This window comes from Trachinotus anak, unplaced genomic scaffold, assembly GCF_046630095.1.
Source record: "Trachinotus anak isolate AG129_WGS33_773 ecotype Australia unplaced genomic scaffold, CSIRO_AGI_Tana_v1 ptg000032l, whole genome shotgun sequence".
Lineage (NCBI taxonomy): Eukaryota > Metazoa > Chordata > Actinopteri > Carangiformes > Carangidae > Trachinotus > Trachinotus anak.
Window position 1 is genome coordinate 5,881,792 of NW_027273883.1, and position 21,459 is coordinate 5,903,250.

The 21,459-nt window shown below is 42.5% G+C and overlaps 1 protein-coding gene across 1 annotated transcript in view; it reads left to right on the plus strand.

Moving 5' to 3' along the window:
- Window positions 1-21,459, plus strand: part of sv2a (synaptic vesicle glycoprotein 2A) — a 46,175-nt gene that overhangs the window by 6,530 nt on the left and 18,186 nt on the right. The window contains exon 2 of the mRNA XM_071469603.1: window positions 13,707-14,499. Within this exon, the coding sequence (XP_071325704.1) occupies window positions 13,893-14,499 (607 nt within the window). The 5' untranslated portion in view covers window positions 13,707-13,892. The remainder of the gene's footprint in view (window positions 1-13,706; window positions 14,500-21,459) is intronic.

Genomic DNA, 21,459 nt, shown 5'->3' on the forward strand with positions numbered 1-21,459 from the left:
TAACCTTAAACAGTCCATACAATATATGTTTCATCATCCTTTTAAATGGAATAAGCAGAAAACTGTCCTGAAGCGAGATGTTTTCATTCCAGCTGGAGATTTTAAAGCTTTATGATCTGATGTTTTTAATGACTGTTGTAATTGTCTTTACTAGTTCTTTGTCAGTTGTGGTTTTATTTGTGTTGTTTTTATAAATGCTATTTTAGCGAGTTAGCATGATAACATTTGCTCATTAACATAGGGTACTGCAGAGGCTTCATTATTACTTTTGCAGGTTTTTAAGCATAAATGGAGGTTTTGATTGGGGGATGGTGCGATATTAAAAGTCAGAGTATCAGCATCAAGTTATTATTATTCAAGATGGGCATCTGAACCAAATGTCATGTCCAATCCAACACCTTTTGAGACACAAAACCTCATGATGGCACAAGAGTAAAGGTCAGGGGATCAAAGCCAGTATGACTGATCCTCTGGAGACCACCGCAATACATCCAGTAGTTGTTGAGTATTGCGCCTTGACCAAACCGTTAACATTGCCATCCTTAGATCAGCACTTTTTACATGGCTACGAAGCACCAGGCGCCAGGTGTTTAAATTGAACTTCATATACAGTGAGTTGAACTGTCAGCTTGTTTCTTTAGCGAGCTGCTCTCAAACCAACATACTGCTGAGTGTGATCTCATCCTGTGGTCTGGGCCCATCACAGCAGCGGACAGTGTGTTTTATCATGAGCGTGGGTGTTTGTTGACTGAGTCCTGTGGGGGACGTCTTCAAACAGAGCAGGCGCGTGGGCCGTGCCTGACCCGACCCAGGATGCCGCGCTCCTGTTACACTCATGAGAGCAGAAAAGACTCTCCAGCTGAGCTATCAGTGGAGTGAGCGGGAACACACAGCCGGCTTTTATTGACTCCTGTGCGCTTCAGGAGTATTTTATGTGCACCTCGGCTGTGAGGAGTAACAATTAAAAATGCCCCCAGATAATCTGTAAAAGAAAGATAAACACATGAAACTTGCATCACTGCTGTGAAGTGATTGTGATGTGTGATCAAACAGTTTGACTCCTGTTAACTTTAGAAACCACTTCATCTCTGCTTAGTGTTGCTAAGAAACTATGGGAAGAGTTTTGTTTTGAGACGACTTGTCAACAGTGAGCCTCAGAAAACCTCAGACACCCACTCAGTCCATTAAAAACATGCCTGTGAATGTCATTTGTTACAATCCGGCCTGTATTTCTAAAATATACTGAATAATATGTAAACATCAAGCTGGTTTTTTGTAAAATGTGGTGTTTCCAGAATGAAATCATCATATTTCATTCAGCTTCCCCGCCCTCTCTACACATCTTTTTTTTTTTTCCAATCCATCATCCTGCCATCTTGATCAGGATTGTGCTGAGCCTCAGGGACAATTTATCAGAAAAGAAAATTCACTACGTGCGTCACAGCAACGAATCGAAGATGTCAAGAGAAATGAATTCAGCTCTGCATGACATTAGCAGCCATCTGCAGCTCGGAGGATCCACCACCGACCTGATCGTTCCCACCTCCCTCTCTCTCTCTCTCTCTCACGCACACACACACACGCACACACACACACGCGCTGCGTTACAGTAATCTCCGTCAGTTTGAATATCTGCTGGTTTAATAAGTCGTCTTCGACTTTTGGTTGCACCAAACACCTCAGGTGAACACACCATCTTGGATTATTGGATTAATTTCTCACTATTTCTTTCACTACATTCTGACATTAATCAATAATAAAAATACTCATAAGTTGCATCCCCAGTGCAGAGCGATAGATTATCCATGTAACTGTGTGTCTCTGAGTGTTAATGTGCATACTGTATGTGACGTTGTGTTAATCTGTGTGGTGCTGAAAGCTGAGGTTATATTTGGAGACAGGAATGACTCATCCTGGCAGGAAAACGGGGGGCTGTTAATTGGACGCATCTTTAAACGGATGCGTTTACTCCTGTTTGATCCTGGTTTTTTTAATTTCCTCAAACGGTTCAGCTCCGACTGCCGCTGCCCCTCCAGCTGCGCTCCACTCTGCCTGCATGTGCACAACAGGAATGTCGTCTGTCCGTGACGTGAGATGTTCACACGGTGCAGTGAGAGCTACAGTAACACAAATATTTCAGAGGCATCGGAGCTTATCACCTGCAACTGTAACAACATGGAGTTATTCACTGAACTACAGTAAATACATGAGATCACAGACAACATGGCCCTCATCGCCTTTTTGACCAGTGTTTTTTTGCATTTGTTTTACCCTATTTACACCTGGCAGTAAAAAAACAGCAAGGCCAGCAAACCTCAAACGAGGCCGTCTGTATGGGCCTGGGGCTGTATGTGGGTTGACAACACAACTACGTGGGTGGAAATACATAATATCATACGACTGTTCCAAACCGGCGAGGTAACAGCTAGGCAGCTAGCAGCCATTAGCAAAGCAAGCAAACAATAACCCAACTTCACAATGGCTACTGTCTTCTTCTATTCTTCCACCACTATCTTTTTTTGTTTTCTGTAAAGCAGTCTTTCCTCGTGCCACAAAGCTGCCAGAAGATGAAGATAAAAATAGTTTAGATTTAGAATATAATCTAATATTCTTGTTGGTCTTGTTTTTTTTAATTAACTTTAGGTTGTCTTGCTGTGATGCTGATTTCCACTTTTACATTTTATCATCACCTTACAAAGTTTAAATGATGAATGTGTAACCAAACAGTTGCCTATTTACATTTTTAGTAGATGTGGATTAATGTTAGCATTTACTTACAGTCCAGTATTCACTATCTGTGTTTTGGTCTCTGCCAACTATTGATGGAAATACTTGGCTCTTATGCTGCTTAGTCCTCCACCATGTTCCCCAGCCAGTCATTAACTTTGCTGTTTGCTGCTAAGCAGGTAGAAAACAGCTGGTTTATTGGCACGTATCAAATGAAAACAGCTGCCTGGAGCTAGATGAGAGTGATAAGACTGAATCTTGCTGTGGGCAAGTTTCGGGCTGTAAAACCAGAACAATGAACTGGAAAGATGCAATAAAGCTCAATAGAGCTGAAAGGAACTACAGAGCTGGGAAATAATTCTCTGTGGGTTTGTCTTTACAAGCAACACCTTTCTCCTACACGTAGTCATTTGACACATCGCTACTATAAGAACAGCGACCTGAGCAGTGCAGCTTTAACATAACTCTTTTATGACGTACAGACGATTAAATGCTGACCACTGTGTTCACAGACTGCCCTCCCAAGACGAAAGACAGCATCAGTCGTTTCTGCAAGTGAAGTGCCTCAAAGAAACGTATGTTGGTGTTGTGACAAAGCGCTCTGGTAATTATGACTGAAACAAAGGAAGAAAGTTAGTGAATGTTGAGTTTTGACGTCAACCAATTTTCATTTCCAACCAAACCAACGTAAGAGTCTTTAGAGTTATGTTATATTAAGATCCGGTGCCAGGAAGTAAGAAAACAACGAAATCTGTGTAGGGAGGAGGTCGGAGTGGACGGGTGGGTCAATAAGACTTTACCACAGGAGATCACTGTTTCCCATTTTTAACTGACAGCATCAACACAATCGTTCCATATCCACCTGTTTATTATATGTTTAACAAAGTGGTCATTTTAACCTAAACCATAATGTTTCCATATACTGCACAGTCGTTTTGGAACCATAGTGTTGAGTTTGAGATGCTGAGACAGTATCTCGGCCTCTGGTAGTTTTACACCTTGTTTACTGAGCACATACAGTGTCTCCACATTCTTCCACATTGGTCAGAATGAGGTCAGAATGAGAAGTGCAGGAAGTGACTCAAAGATGCAGCAGAACCTTTTTTCATGTGCCCATGAATAATATGATTACACAAAAAAAGATTATGTGACAAAACCAAAGTGGAGATACAATCTCCATGTGTTTGTCATGTGAAAACATTAAATAATAGTCATGTTTGATGACAAACTGTGACAGTCTCCACTGGGCTTATTTGGGCATCAGGGAGGAGAGAGAGAGTAGAAAAGATATCAAGTCTGTCTAGCTCATGCTGTCAAGAAAACAAATGGAGTTGTGAACGTGATGGGATTTCATCAAAGATAGTTTATTCAGAGAGTGGTTTCAGCGAGTCGAGAGGTTTGAGGGCAACACAGTCATGGTGGTGTGTATGAACTGTCGCCTGGCTTCTTCCTCCTCATCCATCTTCTCTGTGCCAGTAACCACTTGTCTTTTTCCCTGCCAAAACTGTCCACTGCTAAATGGGTCTCACATTTGCACTAAATAAAATGTCCTGTTGCTATCATTGAGTGCCAAGGCCTGATGTAGAAGAGGAAATCTATTTTGAACAGCTCAGCTCGACGTTTGTGTTTTAATAGTGCAGTAAAGGGTAACTGTTAAACGCTGAGGACTCTCAGGCCGAGTTATGCACTGGTGTTGAAAGAGCTGTCTTGTCAGAGTCGGACTAATGTGGTTATATCTTCCTTCAGTGGCAGCTGGAAATCTCCAGTGCTCCTCGGAGAGGTAACTAGTTGAGATGTGGGCCCACTATTCACAAATGAAATATAATATTCCCAATGCACAACTTCATTCAAGAGTCGGACCATGTAGGAAATCAATGAAGCGCACAGCTTAAAATACAACCAGTGATGCTGAGTTGCACTTTTGCATTATTTGCAATCACAACTGTTGGCTGTCAATAAAAAGTAAAAAATCTAATATAATCTCATCTTTAGAGCCTCAGTCAGTTTCAGACTCAGATGAGGAGTTTGTTGTTCCCCAAAATCAGCAACTAGCAGACATATCAGAATGGTCAGTGTAGTTTGTTAGCCTGTAACTGGCAGTGGCTGACACAGTGTTAGTGGTTGGTCTGTACTGACAAGATTTTGGGTTTATTTTGACAGGATTGATTCCTTATGTGATGCATGAAACCCTGGCTGGCTGTCTTGCTCATGATATGTCTTGTAATATGAAAACATCATATGGACTTGTTAACAAGAGTTAAGAACTTGATTTTCATTGGAGGGGGGTCTTTAAATTTGGTGTGGCAGCAACTTTCAGAGGTGGAAATCTCCAAATCTCGACACACATACTGTTTTCAAGATGGCACATATAGATGCAACAGCTCGTAGCTCTCTCAACCTTTGCTAGACTTAGCAAAGTCTATCTTTATTTTTGTCATAATTTGTGCTGTTTTTGCTCTTAGTATTGAAACAAGAATTACCCATGATGGACTAACACTTATTATGCAAACAAATTTTTTAAAGTTTTAATGGCAGATGTTTTCCAGCAGGCAAAGAATCAGTCTCTATCATGACAAATATACAATTAATATTCACTTGTCTGTTCACCAACACCTGAGGGAGATATCAATGTCTTTAGCTGCTAAATGCTTCACTGTGTTCTCCAGCTAGTTGCTGACTTTGTCCCTGCTGTCGTTACTTGCTGGACAGGTAGCGTACAGTTGGTTTGTCAAAGCTTTCTCTGTGAAAACAGCTGCATGCCACAGCTGGAAACCACACTGACGAGAGTGAGAGATTACTGCTGATTCCCTTTCCCATCCAGGTCTGCAGTGAGTGTCCAGAAGCTCTAAACCAGACCAGACCAAAAAGAGAGACAGACTTAAGTTAACTCATCTCTGACCAAAAACTACTCATTAAACAGCCTCCGAGGCTCCGAGGCTTCATCTTTAAAGCATAGCACGTCTTCTGCTGAGCAATGCTGTGTTTTGGAAAAGCTGAACCCTGAACCTTGTATCTTCAAACTGAAACAATCTGCATGGCCACAGACCTCCAGGGGTAAGAGAGAGAATATGTTTTTCTGTAATGTGGATGACCTTACCTATTTCAACAAATGCTAAATAAATGAACTGATCTCAGTCCTGCAAACAACATCAATCTGCTTCTCTCTAACAAACTGTTGACAGAGTACATTTGCCTCACACGTTTAATCTTAGCATGTAGACGTCGGCTTCGCAATCAATATTGACACACTCACCGTCAGAGCTGAGAAACATCACACATCAAAGTGCTTCAGCAGAGGCTCTTTTAATATTTGCTGAAACAAGCAATTTGCAGTTTTTTTTCAGTGTCTCAATCGTAGAAATAAAACTGTGAATCCCTGGTACAGCTTGGACCTGAGGCAGTGCCAAGACATTGTAGTTCATATAGTTAACGCGTTTTTGCCTGCTGTCTTTTGTTAGCATGCTTTTAGCCCATCACATTGTGTGTTGCAGATGTGTCATTGTGTGTTTGGCTGTGTCTGTTTGTGTGTGTGGGGGGCTGTACTTCCCATCCCTGTGGCGTCTTCTCTGCTCACTAGATGAAAATGGGATTACATAATTAAGTCTTTCATCAGCAGCAGGGTTTTTGCCCCCTCCCATCGACTGTTGATTTATTATCAAGTCAAACTTCATTACAGATGCCAGAACAGTTTGGAAAAGCACTTTGTTTCACAGTGAGTCTTTACAATCTGAGCTCATGTTTTCTCATTAATCCATAAAGCATTTAGACTTCATAGTGGCTAGTTTCATTCAGAGACATCAGCCATGTAACATGACTTTACTTTTGGATAATCAGTGATCTTGGTGATATTTCCACTGCAGTGAGCGAGCAGCCACAGCTGCGCAGTAACCCTGCATATTAACACCAGGAGAGTATTTGTTATTCATAGGCAGAGAGTCAACCAACACCCACTCATCTCAGTATCTCCAGCTTGTGAAAGGCTAATCGGATGGTGATGGGCCGCTTCATTGCTTTCAGATGGGCCTCGAGAGTCTCTTGGTATAAAGGTCGTGACCATGGTGACGAAGGGGGATCGACCAATCGTCTTACTCCACAGAAAGAGACAGATAATTGATTGAGTCACTGTGCAGAGATGGATGTAGGAGGTTGCAGCTGGACGGTGTCTAAAGTTAGAGAGAGGAAATACAGTTTTATTGTTGGCCCCTGCACCGAGCACAGACCGGGTGTTAGAGGTGAATCTGACTGACACCACAAAATGACCTGGAACAAGAAACCAAAATATAAAACACATACTGTATGTTCTTTGTAATTGCAATGTTCTTTACAAACCCAGATCAGAGGAAATCAATAGAGATCCTTTTCCAGTTTATGTAACCTTCATAAGACTGAGCTATAACCTCTGATACTCTAAAATGTATAAAATGAGCACCAGGAGACATGTAGGCTACAACTGTTCAGACTGAAGTTTGGTGGATAGGATGACGCCATTCGTTACATTTCCTGATGTAAAAGTTCCATTCATAGCCGAGAAAATATTCATTAAGTATTGATTTATTATTGAAAGATGGATTAGCCATAAATGCTGGATTATATGTTTGCTTCAACACAGATTCAGGGCTGCATCACGTCTTGTTTTGTCCGACCAACAGTCCAAAACCCAAAGATATTACTATCACATATGCCATATTTATGTATATTTATATATTTATCATATAAGAACAGCATAAAATCTTCACATTTAAGAAGCTGGAACCATCAAATGTTTGGCATTTTAAATTAATTAATTAATTAATTCATGACTAATGATGATGATGATTTAATGCTCAAAATAGTGGCTGATTGGTCTTAATTGACTAATAATTGCAGCTTTACACATATGTCAAATGTTACATGTTCAGCTAATGTGTGTATCAGTATAAAATTACATTGTTCTTTCTTGGAAGCTTCCTTGGAAATTATGAAGGAATCATTCGTAAATTAAAGACCTATGTTGTAGCAATAGCAATAACACACACACACACACACACACACACACACACACACACACACACACACATTAATAACCTTTGCTTTCTTTAGTTCTCCATATTCAACATATGTACATGGCTCTTAAATCTGCCTCTGTGCTCTTAACAATATTTGTCTTTTATGGCAGCAGTGCAGGCTGGGTAAATGTCAAAACTGACACAGCTACAGTCTAATTGATTATTTTCACTGGCTGCTGTTGTTCCAAACAAATGAATTCTCCTCAGGCGTTGTATTTTCAGTGTGTAGCCCTAGAGTCTGCAAAAGGATGAATCAGCATTTAAACACCCGAACACACCACTCCTGTGCCTGCTTTTCCATCTTTTTACATGAATTTATGAAAACTGCCAACAACCACAGATCTCATCTTGGATGCACCCTGTCTGCGCTGTACCAGCTTTGCTAAATCACAGGCTGTAGGAAACACAACAAGGACAAAGTGTCTGCTGGTGATGTCGCCCCATTTTCAAGGGTCTGAATCTTTGTAGCTGTGGGTCCATCAGTCCCAAATCTGGGACTGATGGACCAAGCAACACATTGATGCAACAACAGCTGATCATGTGAGTCAAGGCTGAGCAAGTAATGCAAAACAGTTTGCTGATATGACGATACAGTAACTGACTCCATAAGGTTGTGTTTTTGTTTCTGCATGCTTAATGACATCTGAGCTCATTTAGCCTGTTTGATGGCACATGGTTGAACCTCCAGGCAGGGACTCCATGAACTGGTCGCTGAGTTAACACAAACTAAAGTGAGCAATTTGGCCGATGACAAAGCACCACATGCCTTTCACAGCATTTGCTTGTGATGCGATGCTGCCTGTTGGAGCGAGAAGCTGTTGAAACAAAAGTTGTTTTTTTCTTAATGTGACCACAAAGTAAATGAGTCCAGCCTGAGCCCCGTGTTTCTGTCCAAATCCATCCAAAGCCTGTGGCCTGAGGGATGTTTGTGAGCAGTCAGTTTGAACAAAGTGAGAAATTCAGAAAGACCTGACCCAAAGGCAGTGCCACTGAGCCGCCACTCACTCGATTTAGCTTTGGTCCTGCAGTTCAGCCCGAAGCGTTTGTGTTTTTGACCCCCACGTGTTGGTCACTGATGCAGGTTAGCAACCTGTAAAGCCCCCTGCCTTTCTGAAGTAGTATATAAACACAAGGGAAGCTGGCTCTGTCCAAAGCAGTGATGTGGTGGTGATTTATGGTCTAATGAAGGTTCCTCTGCAGCCATTACACATTCTCAGCTGATCACAGAGTGGTATAAAAGCAGATTTGTGTTCATTAATCTTTATTATTCTGCCCAAAGCCTGACAATCAGAGTGAAGAGAGAGAGGAGCCACTCACGAAACGCTCCCTCTTCTTCTCGGGTTTTAGTTTCAGCTGGATTTTAGCGAGCTTGTTCTTAGAAACTCGGTCGTCCCAGTAGACCTTTGGGTCGTGTGATGTTGGCTTGGCAGTCGTGTGTGTCTGTTCAGCACCCCAGAGGCTACACAGGAAGCTTTCAAAGATCCCCTCCCTCCTGCCTGTCACCCCTCCCTCCTCTTTTCTTGTTGCATCCACTGCTTTCAGGCTGGAATAACATCACTGTGCACTTGTTACACTTTTACAAATAGGTCAAAAACATTTTGATGAGCAGGAATGACAAAAACAATAGTGTCACCAAGGTTCATTTGGCACTTATCCAGCGTAATCTAACACCGCCCCTCCATCGTGCCCGATATTAATTACATGGCTCATCGATTTATTGATTACACTGTCAGGGCAAACTGATCACTTCCTAGACATCGAGACAACAATGAACACAGAGCACATATTGATACCATGATGTTGCATACAGTGTAATGAAGTGGTTTGTCTCATGCATTATATTTGATGTATTTTAGGGCCTTTTATCCTCACAATATGACAACATGAAAGGGCAAAATTCAGACTGTATAATTCAGACTAAAGAAATATAACACGGCCATCAAATATAAAATAAGCCGAGAGGGGAAAAGGAAAAGGAAAGGGAAGAATAATGCAGCACTGCAGTTGTTCATTAAAACAGTGATTTCCAGTCATAGCTTAGAGACATTAACAAGGTGTGGAAAGCCTGTCAGGCTCTGGATTAATCTGAACTGCACGCAGTGTTTTTCCCACTGTGTGAAGGGAAGGCAAACGCTAGCAGCTCTGTCCTGCTCTGAGAACGTTTACACAAGATAGCGTTACATTTGTAGTACATCCTCATGCTTAAAGTGTTGTGTCTGTAAAAAATAATGTTATTTGAAAGAATCTAGACATGATACATTAATATCTCCTTGAAGTATGTAAATGTACAGTAAACTGCCATTTTTAATTTTTTTTTTTTTTTTTTACATTTCACTTCATCTGTATTGGGCTATAATGAAAGAACTACATAAGAACAATGCTGCTCCTTTATTTCCATGTTTTCTACTGTACAATTTTCATCAACTGTTGCAACTGCTCACCTTTTTACCTATGACCTGTCTATTAGCACTATATCATACAATTACACAATTTTCACTTTAAGACAAGCCTGTTTCAGATCCCATTCAGACTTAATGTCAATTAGCTAACACTCACTAGCTACAGCTAATAAAATTGGTTGCTGACAGTTTTAGCTGCTGAAACTGACTAAAGCTGCTTTCGTCTTTCTCTGTCTGACACCAACAGCCCATTGTTTCAAAACAGTGACAGAGATTTTTGATGTAAAATCTGCCACTGTCATAATTGTTAGCTGCATATGTGCCACGCTAACATTAAGAGCCTGACAGGCGTAGCAGCAGTAAGCTGTCAGTCGCAGCTGTGTGATTCTCTCTAGCAGCCACTTGCATATTAAAATGTATAAATTTGTATAATTTTGGATACAGTAAAAGTAACCTCAGATATGATATTGGGTTGATTTCCAGCTGAAGCAGGATGTACATAACAGACAAGAGAGGTAGCTGTTTGACCGTTGGCAGGGTCGGACCAGAGTAAAAACAGAGGATGACTCAGTTCCCCTACAACACTTTCTTCACCCTTGTCATTACTGCGGGCAGTGGAGAGGAGCGATACTTTAAACTCAGAATTTCTGCTCATTTCACTCTAATAGCCGTAAAATTAAAGGTTTTATGTGATGGCAGAGGGGAGGGAGCAGCTGTTCTGTCACCTTCTGCTGTCTGCAAGTGAATATTTTATTGCTTATTGCAAGAATGTCTGGGTTTGATAGATTAACCGTTATGTAAAACACCAACCACGACTTCTGGGATATTGTTGCAAAAATGAGAGGCGAATAATCAAATATGTTTTTGTCATTTTATGCCTGCATTTGATAGAACCAGTAGAGACAGACAGGAAATGAGTATAGGGGAGTGACATGCAGCAAATGGTCCGTCTGGCTGGGAGTCGAACAGGAGACTAACAGCTCAGGGCGTATGAGGCTATGTGGTATGCACCATAACATTTTAGCCGTCAGATCCACCCATATTTTTCCATTTTGTGCCTGATATTCTCTCTACTGTACAACAGAATATGAAATACCAAGGAAAGATGTCTATTTTAGCAACACTTTATTTTTATCAGTAATAATGAGCAGTATATGTGTTTATTAATGAATGTGGCCACGGGTAACTGGAGGCTGGATAATGAAGGACAGTGCAGTAAAACACAGCTACAGTAATATAAAATGTGTCCTCATAGGAGAAGTTATAACTGTTAACAAATACTGTGAGTTAATAAAAGCTGCTTACAACCATATTGTAGCGTTTAATAATTTGTATCATGTATTTGTTTTGAATGAATACCACATGCAGCACTTAAGAAGTCCGGGTTCGACAGTATTCTGCAGCACATTCAGCCGCCGTTTGTAGTCGTGTTGTTGGGCGCGGCTGGCTCCATCAGGCTGAACATTTTCTCTCTCTCTCCCCCGCTGAGCTGCTGCTGCTGCTCTCTTTAAAGACACTGTGGGAAGCTACTAGAATGACTTCAGTGTTGTCCACAGCTGCAGTCGGCACCCGGAGACTCGTTCTCCAGGGGCGCATCATCTCTGCTTGGTCTCCTGAGCGTTTACATGCTGGAGATTTGCTATTGTTGCAAACGAGGAGTAAACAATGGGTCATCTCCAAGACGCTGAACACGCCAGGTTGAGGTTAGGGCTTCAGTGGACGAGGGAAATGCTTCCCAAATGTTTTTGCGACCCCTTAAAATGAGGCTTGTCAACTGCTTGCCAACCCCAGTTTATGGCCTTGGTGTGGAGGGGGACAAGAGCAGTGATTTGTATTATTTTAAACAGCAGTCTGAAAAGCAGTTTATTGGCCCTCTCTGGTTTACAATTTCACCTCTGACCACAACCAACATCACTGATGGGTGTGCTTAGGTGTGGTCAGAAATGTGCTCTATTATACCTTTAACCACATCCAACCACAATCCTCTGTAAGGATTTTTAGAGGCATAACGAGGTGAATGTGTTTAAGAAAAAAATATCTATAAATTTTCACCCGGCAACCAGTCAATTTTATTTCTGCAGGTTGAGAATTCATGGACTAGTGTACAGCGCTAGGTATTAACCTTAGTACCAATTAGATACACACCAAAATGTGTTTACTGAAAGTTGGCTTTACATGTACGCTGAGACTCCTTAGCTTGTCTTCTTACTCTTTAATCAGATGGTTCATGATTTAAATATGTCTGATTTGAGACTTTTTTATGTAGACAATGCTCTTGTTTTGCATTAATTGAAGGTTTAACTCATTTCTTAAACAATAAAATGATTTGTAGAAAATATAATTATATTCTTCGAAATAAGGTCTAAAGAGGGTGTTTGTAAATACTAGGATATTATTAATACTTCGTATATTTTTTGTCAATTTAAAGGAATAGTTGGTATTTGTATGTGTATAAAAACTATGATATCCACAATTCCTGGCATGTCAGATGCTCACTGAAACACATATGGTAATGATGTTCCCCCTGCTGAGTTTGTCTGGGCCATTTGTTGAGCTTGCAGCCTTTTCCTCAGCGCAGCATGTCCCCGTCAGTGAAACAAACAAGGGCGGCATCACAGCGACAGAGGTGTCAGAGGAAAGAGCGCATGGCCTGCTGATAGATTCATGATTGCCTTTTTTTTTGTTCTGTCCCTCACTTTCCTCCTCTCTTCCCTACTTGACGAGGACTGCGTATGGTATATATGATTGGATGGATGTAGGAAACGGAGGCAGGACATTAGAAATGGTGATGGGGTGGGAGCAGGTGCATAAGAAAGGATGAAACAGGATGGAGAAGAAGGAGTGAAGCTTAATTAAACTATGGATCAATAAGAATAGTATGAGACCAGTTTTTAATGCAGCTGGTGCAGTGAATATTTCATAGATTTGGTCAGATCTTTTAAAAACACAACTGAACTGTTTCACTATTCACTTTACCATTAAGTATCATTATGTTCTGACCTCCCAGCAGCACATATCAGGTTTTAGCATTAGTCTGAGTTCACAGATTATAATCATGAATATCCTCAGTGGGATCATTAATTTATCCCGAGCAGTAGCCGTACCTTTTATATACACTGCCCTGGATTGCACCACATTGCAGCCCTGCTTGTTAATTATAGATGTCTGTCTCGCAGCATGGTCATTATATATTGGCTCTGCTGTGCACTGCTGTAAATGCCACTCTGCGACTTGTGCAGGGCTGCCGAGAGAGCTGTGAGATAACTGCTGTTCAGTCAATACAGGCTACAGGGCCCCTGCACGCAGATGTCCACTCCTTAAAGCTGTCATGTCCTTTCTTCTCCAGCCATTAGTGCTGAGCCAGATAATGCCAACGCCGTGTGAATGCCAATGGTCCTTTGTGTTTCAGTATTAATTGACTCTGATGTAGTCTGTTTAAAAACGGGCTTACAATGGATGTTTCCTCCTCACATGCATTATGCTGCCAGTGTAATGAATCATCCTAACAGAGGCCCTTTTCTTTGCTTTTCCACAGGATTTGCTGTTTGAGTTGCACACCGGCCAAAGCCCAACAGCAGCAGCAGTGCAGTGGAGCAGGGAGTTGTCCGCGGTGCTGAATTCATCAGCTAACAGAAATCCCCTTTGCAGACTCATGTGCTTGGGCCGCTCCTGATACCTCCCATTCCTAGCAGCAACTTACCACCACCTCAACACATCCAAGATGGACGACGACGGGCGCTACAGAGACAACCGCTCAGACTTCATCCGTGGCGCCAAGGACATTGCCAAAGTGGCCAAAAAGCAGGTTGGCAAGAAGGTGGGGCGCAGCGTGGACAAAATGGCCGATGAGTACACCAAGCGCTCCTATAAGCGCTTTGAGGAGGAAGACGATGATGACTACGCTGGTGTGCCAAGCAACGACGATGGATATTACCGCAACGACAGCCGGGCCAATGACGATGAAGGCCACAGCGACTCCACTGAAGGACACGATGAGGATGATGAGATCTATGAAGGGGAGTACCAGGGCATCCCGAGGGCCGACTCAGGCAAGGCTGGCAGCATTGATGGCGTGACGGCCGCCCAGGCACAGCAGTTCAGGGATCTGTCAGCCTACGAGGGCGAGAGGAGGAAAGACCAGGAGGAGCTGGCTCAGCAGTACGAGACCATCCTGCAGGAGTGTGGCCACGGGAAGTTCCAGTGGACGCTCTACTTTGTCCTGGGGCTGGCGCTGATGGCAGATGGTGTGGAGATCTTTGTGGTTGGCTTCGTGCTGCCCAGTGCGGAGAAGGACATGTGTCTATCTGAGCCCAACAAGGGCATGCTGGGTAAGATTTCCAGATATCACTCCCTTGCTTCTAGATATAACAAATAATACCGTTAAAACATTCGTAAAACACCTCTGAACACGTGGGAGGAGGGATAACACGAGATCTCCCCGGTGCCAAAACAGTGTGAGTCTATTTTCATTCATCTCATCTGCTTCTCTTTTTATTTTCATCTCAGTGCCTCCTTTGGGAGTTTATGCCACCGCTTCACAATTTATCTCTGTCTCATCTTGGCCGTTACCTTTGCAGCTTATCCCCCAGTAATTGCTTTTCTATGGCCTCGTTGGCAGAGGAATTACAGCTGTTTGAGATTCAACTGGCCGTGCAGCTTCTGAACGGCAGCAGGAAGTTAAATCAAACCCCCAGCCAATCCAAACACAATATTCTCTGCTACGGTTCAGTCATTTTCTTGCTGGACCGTGTGTGTGTTTGGGTAGCTTGTATTTTTTTTCAGCCCAGTTTAGATTAAAACACAATTCCTCATGGGTTAGGGTTACGAATAGGGTAATTCTGTCAAGGCTTCATTCAGAAGTGGGTGTGGTTACATCTAAACTATGTTGGAAACAGTTGATGCATCTTGGGTATGAGGATGATAGTATAGTATATGCTGCATGTCTGTGTTTCTGCATGTTGTTAAGTGGGCAAAGACCTCGTGATCATTTCCTATCCGGAGGGCCAACATCCAATCACAGGCCAGACCTGCCTTGCCATCTGTCATTAGCTGCCCTGGAAGGACACGGTGACCAAGGCCCAGAGGTCTCCTGAGGATCACAGATTCAAACCTATGCTTTATTTTATGTAAAGAACTCAGATTTAAAGTATGCAAATAGATGCCAATCACTGATGTAAAACAGTTTACATGCAGAGTTCATACACAGTCTCTGCAGCTTGTTTGGAGCAGTTTTAGAAAATGTAGCAGGTGCAGTGTATTTCACTAACGATATGCAAAATCCAACCAATACAGAAACAGGCTGATACAAATAAATACTATTTGATTCAGTTTTATGTACTGTCAAAATGCTGAACTAAAAATGCTGCTGAATCCACACTGGTGAAGCTCAAAAATCAAATCAAAATGGACGAAAACTTAAAAATCAGATCAGTTTCTGTTGAGCTGATTACAAATGTTAGTAACACAAACACTCTCAGGGTTTTTGATAGTTCAACTGAGCTGCGGCCACGTCGATGAACCCGATGTTTCCCTGCAGATCGGGATGCCTGTATTGAGCTGCTGTGCTGTTTAGGAATGAACATCATGGATCTTTAGCTCTGGCTGAATGGATATTGTTGAATAACACTTATGCTAACAGTGGCCTCTGTGTGACCTTATCCGTTGTCATCATCTCAGATTGATTTCTTTTAACCTTTGATAAGGAAAAAACTCTCTGCTGCTGGTCAGTGAGCTGCAGCTGTGGTTCCAGTTTCTCTGTCCAGTAACAAACACAACCCATATTATTGTGTAGTTTTGTTCACCCTAAAAGGTAAACTGGGTTTGCATATACACATAGCATCCTTACCTTTGGTCACTGGGTTGTGTGATTTTCTGTGTGCTCCATGCACAGCACAAAGTGTGGGCTGCAGTGCTTATATGAGCAGCCTGTGTGTGAGTGAGTGAGCATGTCTTTGTGTTCATACATCCAGAACAATTTGAATTACTGTGCATGACTGATACGCATCCATTCACATTTATATTAGGAAAAAAAAGGGGGGGGTAATAAGGACAGAAGGTAGTGAGAAAAGAAATGGAAAATAAGGAAAGAAGGAAAGGAGTGAAGCAAGAAAATAAATGGAAAAGTACTGAAGGGAACGGACGGAGGGAAGAATAGGAGTAACAAAGGAAGTATAGAAAAAGGAATATCATATGTGGTAACAATGCAACTGGTCAGTGCAGCTGCCAGATAAATGCTGGAGTAAGAAATACAATATTTCCCTCTGGACTCTAGTGTAGATGGAGAAAGTCTTATAAATACTGAAATACAATACATGTACCTCAAACTTGTACTTTTGAGTAAATATACTTTCATTTCTTCCACCTCTGGTCCATTACCCCCCTCCCCACCCCCCTCTGGGTATCATGCCAGTGCGGAGCCAGTAGGGAGACACGACCAGCCCCGATTCCCTCCCCTCTCCCTGTTACGCAACACGCCTGACTCATGCTAGAGAGCCTCCTTTGCTCATGCCTCTCTGCATCCCATGATTCCTAGTGTCCTTTTCCCCGCCCCACCCCCCACTCTCACCCTTTTCTTCTCAACACAGTCCAAACAGAGCTTCCTCTGCCGTCATAGTGCCCGCCACTAAAAGCACGAATTGTGAAAAGAATCACGAATTGCGTGTATGCGTTTGTATGTACTGTATGTGTTGTCTGCACATGTGTCACCTGCAGTCGCCTGCAGAATATCAGCCCCCATCATCCAGATGTACCCAGAGGGAGGGATTCAGAAACAGAAACATATCACTGCTAGTTAGACTAACAACCCTCATGTTTCCAGCAATGCAAACATTTCAAATGAAGTAAGGGCATGAAAGGCATATTGAGGCTTTAAAAGACAGCACTGAAGCCTGTGGTGCAGCGTTTTTGCACGATGAGCTAAAGTAGACACTTTCACAGGCAGCAGAGAAGCACAGAATGGTTGTCATTGATTTGCCCTTGTTGTGAAGCTGCAGAGGTTGCAACCAACGTGTAGCTGGTTTGCCATGATGGGAAGCTAAAACAGAGGTTTGTCGCAGGCAGCAGCTCTGCCACACTGGAAGGAGATTTCTGGAAAAGCACCGGTGTATTTCCACTGATGCTTAGATTAGAGTCGGGATTCTTGAGGAGGTTGAACCTTTGCTACATGCATTTCCTCCTCCAATTCTTTTGAGAAAGCTATTGCACAACTTCTCCTGAGGCTAAAAGGAAGCTTTGCGTATCATAATGTCTCTTTGGCCTTTTAATGAACAAAAAAGCAACTAAGATCAAGGATGAGGGGAGACAGAAGGGATGAAGAGAAGACGAGAGAGATGACTCCTGTGGGAGATGCTGGATGCTGGCAGACGACACAAGCAAACCAGGTTGGATGCTGCAGCCTGCTAGTTACAATTATCTATTTTTAGCAATGGGATTTTTGGTACACATTGTTTGGGGTGGAATGAGTGAATGTGAAAATTATGCCAACACATTAACTTTCAGCTATATCTGAAAATAAATATGTAAGTTATCAAGCCACAGATGGTTTAATTTTTTTGCTTTGTTGTCAAAAATGTTTTGATAGCTGTGACTCAAATGGCCCAATTATTACATTTTTTTTTTTTTTTTTAATTTCCTCAGTTTGTTTGATTGGGATTTTACAGATTTTTTGCTGATTGGCTGTTATTCTCCAGAGACAATGATGAAACCTGTTAATAGAATAAAATCCTATATCATCTACTGCATGCAGCAACATGAACAAGGGCTACAGAGATTTTTTTTTCCTCGTGTGATGGTGTTCATGTGCCAAATAGAGCAATACATATGCAGGTGACAATTCAACCAAATGGCTCATCTCACAAGTTATTTCCACCCGGTGAAGGTGTGATAATCTGCCGCTCTGGTCTTTGTTGGGAGTGAAAACCTGCATTCACATGACGGCGCTCACTGTCACAGGGTGACACCGCCGCTTCAAAGCAATTCTATAGTTTATTTTTCGCAGCTTTTAGTGGTTAGCAGTGTGGACTGATAGGAAACTGCTTTCTTCTCATTCAAAGAGCCCTGTGCACTCTGGCAGAAAGGGGAAAACCGGCTATTAATAGTGGCCCCCTGCCCTGCCCCCCCCTCCCTCATCCACATACACAGACACACAATCGAGCAGTGGCACACACTTTTTCTTTCCGTGTTCAACCAAACATTTATACACACACCCACACACATAAACTACCTTGGAGCCCTAGGGAGCTCTGTCACAGTGCAGACTGGCCACCCCCCCACCCCCACCCACCTTTCTCCCTTCTCTCTCTCTCTCTTCCTCGCTCTCCATCCTCCCCTCCCCCCACTTCCTCTTCACAGTGCTGAGGTGCCCAGCTGTCTGGAGACTCCTGCCTCTCCTCTCTCTGTACAGCTCGGATTTTGTTGTGGCTGTGTATCTGAAAAAAAAGAAGCTTTTACAATATCTCATAATATTACACACCATGAGAGTTATTAAAGAATGAAAGAGGAAACAGGAGCTGGCTATGATGTTACCCCCCTTCAACTTACTGATAGGTTTAGCAATTCAATGGACGTCAGAGTAAATAAATAGGAAACAAAAGACACTGAAGAGTGATAAAAGCTCCAGGGGCTTAAAAAACATCTCATACGTAAAGCCAGAAAAACACTGGAATAAAAACCACATTATGATGAAACAACCAATAGGAAAATTATTAACTGAACATTTGCAGTGCATCCTGGACTGCAATTGTTAACAAAAGGGTGTAGTTAAATAAATAAATTAAAAAAAACCAAATAAACCAGTACAAAGATCCCTCACCAGCTTCCCACCAGGCAACACTGCTGCTGTAGATCAGACCTGCTGGAGCCCCAAGGTGCTGTTTCAACTGACTTAAACCTTCAATAACTGGCAACGACACTAATGCATTATCACCTAACTATCACACAAGTACGCATGGTGAACTTGTTAGCTAGCATTTGCTTATTTTCACATGTGGCAGATACAGAACAACATTATCATGCAGCTGGAGTTGGACCTTATCATGCAACCTTATCGACACCTGGTGAACGCAAAGTCCAGCATTCACTCTCCTTTTAGCTCTGTTTCTGGCCTCCAGCAACTCCTGAAGGAAAAATGTTTGGATCTTTAGCTGCTTAATGCTCCATTATGGTCACCGGCTAGTCGTTAACTTTGCATGTCTGCTGGAGCTGGGCAGGTAGTGTATAGTTTAGAGAGTGATCCAAAAATACAAAATGTGTTTCAGCACTGCCTTGTTCCTTTATGATTAGTCAGTAGGTACAAATACGATCTCCAGATGGTTCATTCTCTGTCTGTAGGAAATCTGAGAAAAATAAAGTTTTCATTGCTAACAAATTCCTCCTCGTCTATTGAGACAAGCTTTATGAGTTTCTGTCAAATTACTGCAATTAAAAGAAGCTAAATTCTAACACCCAGGTGTTCATCACTGCATCTGTCTGTCGTTTTCCTAATTGGTAATTTAGTTGCCAAACTGCAAAGTTAGAAAACCTCTATACCTTTGAATATTGATGAAAGCAGGATTTGGCTTGCAGTCAAGCTTTGTCAGACTCATGATCAATTATATTGCCCCCCACAGATAAATGAGATAAATTGAGACATCAGTGATCTTTGAGCCAAATACAGCTGCTAATGTATTCTGGCCAAACAAATAGACAGATGTGAGCCTGAGAACAGACAAATGTGATGACGGGGGAGACAGAGAGGGAGATAATGATCCAGTAACAGTGCTTCAAGTGTGACAGGTCAGCAGAGCAGTCAGCCGCCCACCCTGGAGCTTTACAGAGGGGGCTAGAGAAGAGATACTTACTGTGTGACCCTTCCTGGTTACTGTGGTTGTTTGTCTGTCAGTCTGTCCGTCTACGTCGATGCTGCTGCATTGCGGCGACGGCTATTGAGCCCAGTCATCATCGCTGGCTTGATGTTGCTGCTAGGAGCTGTATTGTCAGAATTGGCGGCTCACAGCTGTCTCTCTGCCCTGCAAGAGTGGAACACATGAACAGGAACACACACACACACACACACACACACACACACACACACACACACACACACACATACATACACACACCACCCACGCACAGGCGAAATATAAATACACGTTTACAGTATAAGAACGTGGGGCTATCAACACAAACACACATGCAGATGTGGGGCTGCACACAGACTGTCTATGATATACGTGCACAAACACACACACCTGTGGTCATGGAAACAGGGCAACATATGCACACAAAGAATCAACTGCAATCAGTCAAACAGGGGAGTGAAAGTCACCTTCTTCCCCTGTTCAGCCCTGCAGTGTTTGCACAGAAACACACAGACAAACAGAAAGGGAGGATAGAGGGAATGAGTTACACACACACACACACACACACACACACACACACACACACAGAATCAAACACACACTTTAATCAATGCCCACAAAGGTGTTTTCATCTTAAAGTGAAGAACACCCATCCTCACCGCTAACCTTAGCTTGTTCTCCCTCATCGGTGCTGTATAACTCTGGCTGTGGCTAACTTCATCATCTCAGCAGTTACAGTAGCTTGTTAGACTGGGTGATGAATTAGCTTAGCTGCTCTAACAGATCTGTTTAAAGCCTGTGTGGGCTACTGCATCTGTTTTCCTGACAAACTGACTCCATGATGACTTATCCGTCTGACTCATTTGCACCATTTAACAATATGAAGCCAGCAAACACTACTAGCCGTTGTGCTGTGGTCACTGTTGGGTGGAGCTGCTGGTCTCCCTGTGTTGTGTTGGTGCTCTGAGGTAAAGAAAAGTGTACAGTCAGCTGGTCATTATAGTGTCAAGCAGACTGAAGCATGGTGCAGTGCCTGTGCACTTGTTACATCAGAAAGTTAGAGCAAGTGCCACCACTTTAAAGGTGAAGTGATGAAGTGAAGATCGTTAAATGCAATTATGTGCTTCCGTTTAGCCTTACCATAAAATCGATTCAGGTTCTGACCACCACACAAACTTTTAACTCTCAGCAACTCAAGGTCCATTAACTCAATTGTTTCAGGAGCTTTCGACTGTATCACATGGTCTTTATTCTCTTTATTTTATCCTTATTTCCATGTTGAGTGATGTGCATCCAGTGCCAATGCAGGAAGTGTGTGCTCTTTGTGTAGCGACGCAGAAAGTATGTTTTATGATGTGATTTGGTTTTGTAAGCTTGAGAAACTGAAGCTTAAGTTTAGGGAGAGATTTGGGTTTAAATTAAAATGACAATTTCATTAAGGTTGTCATGGTT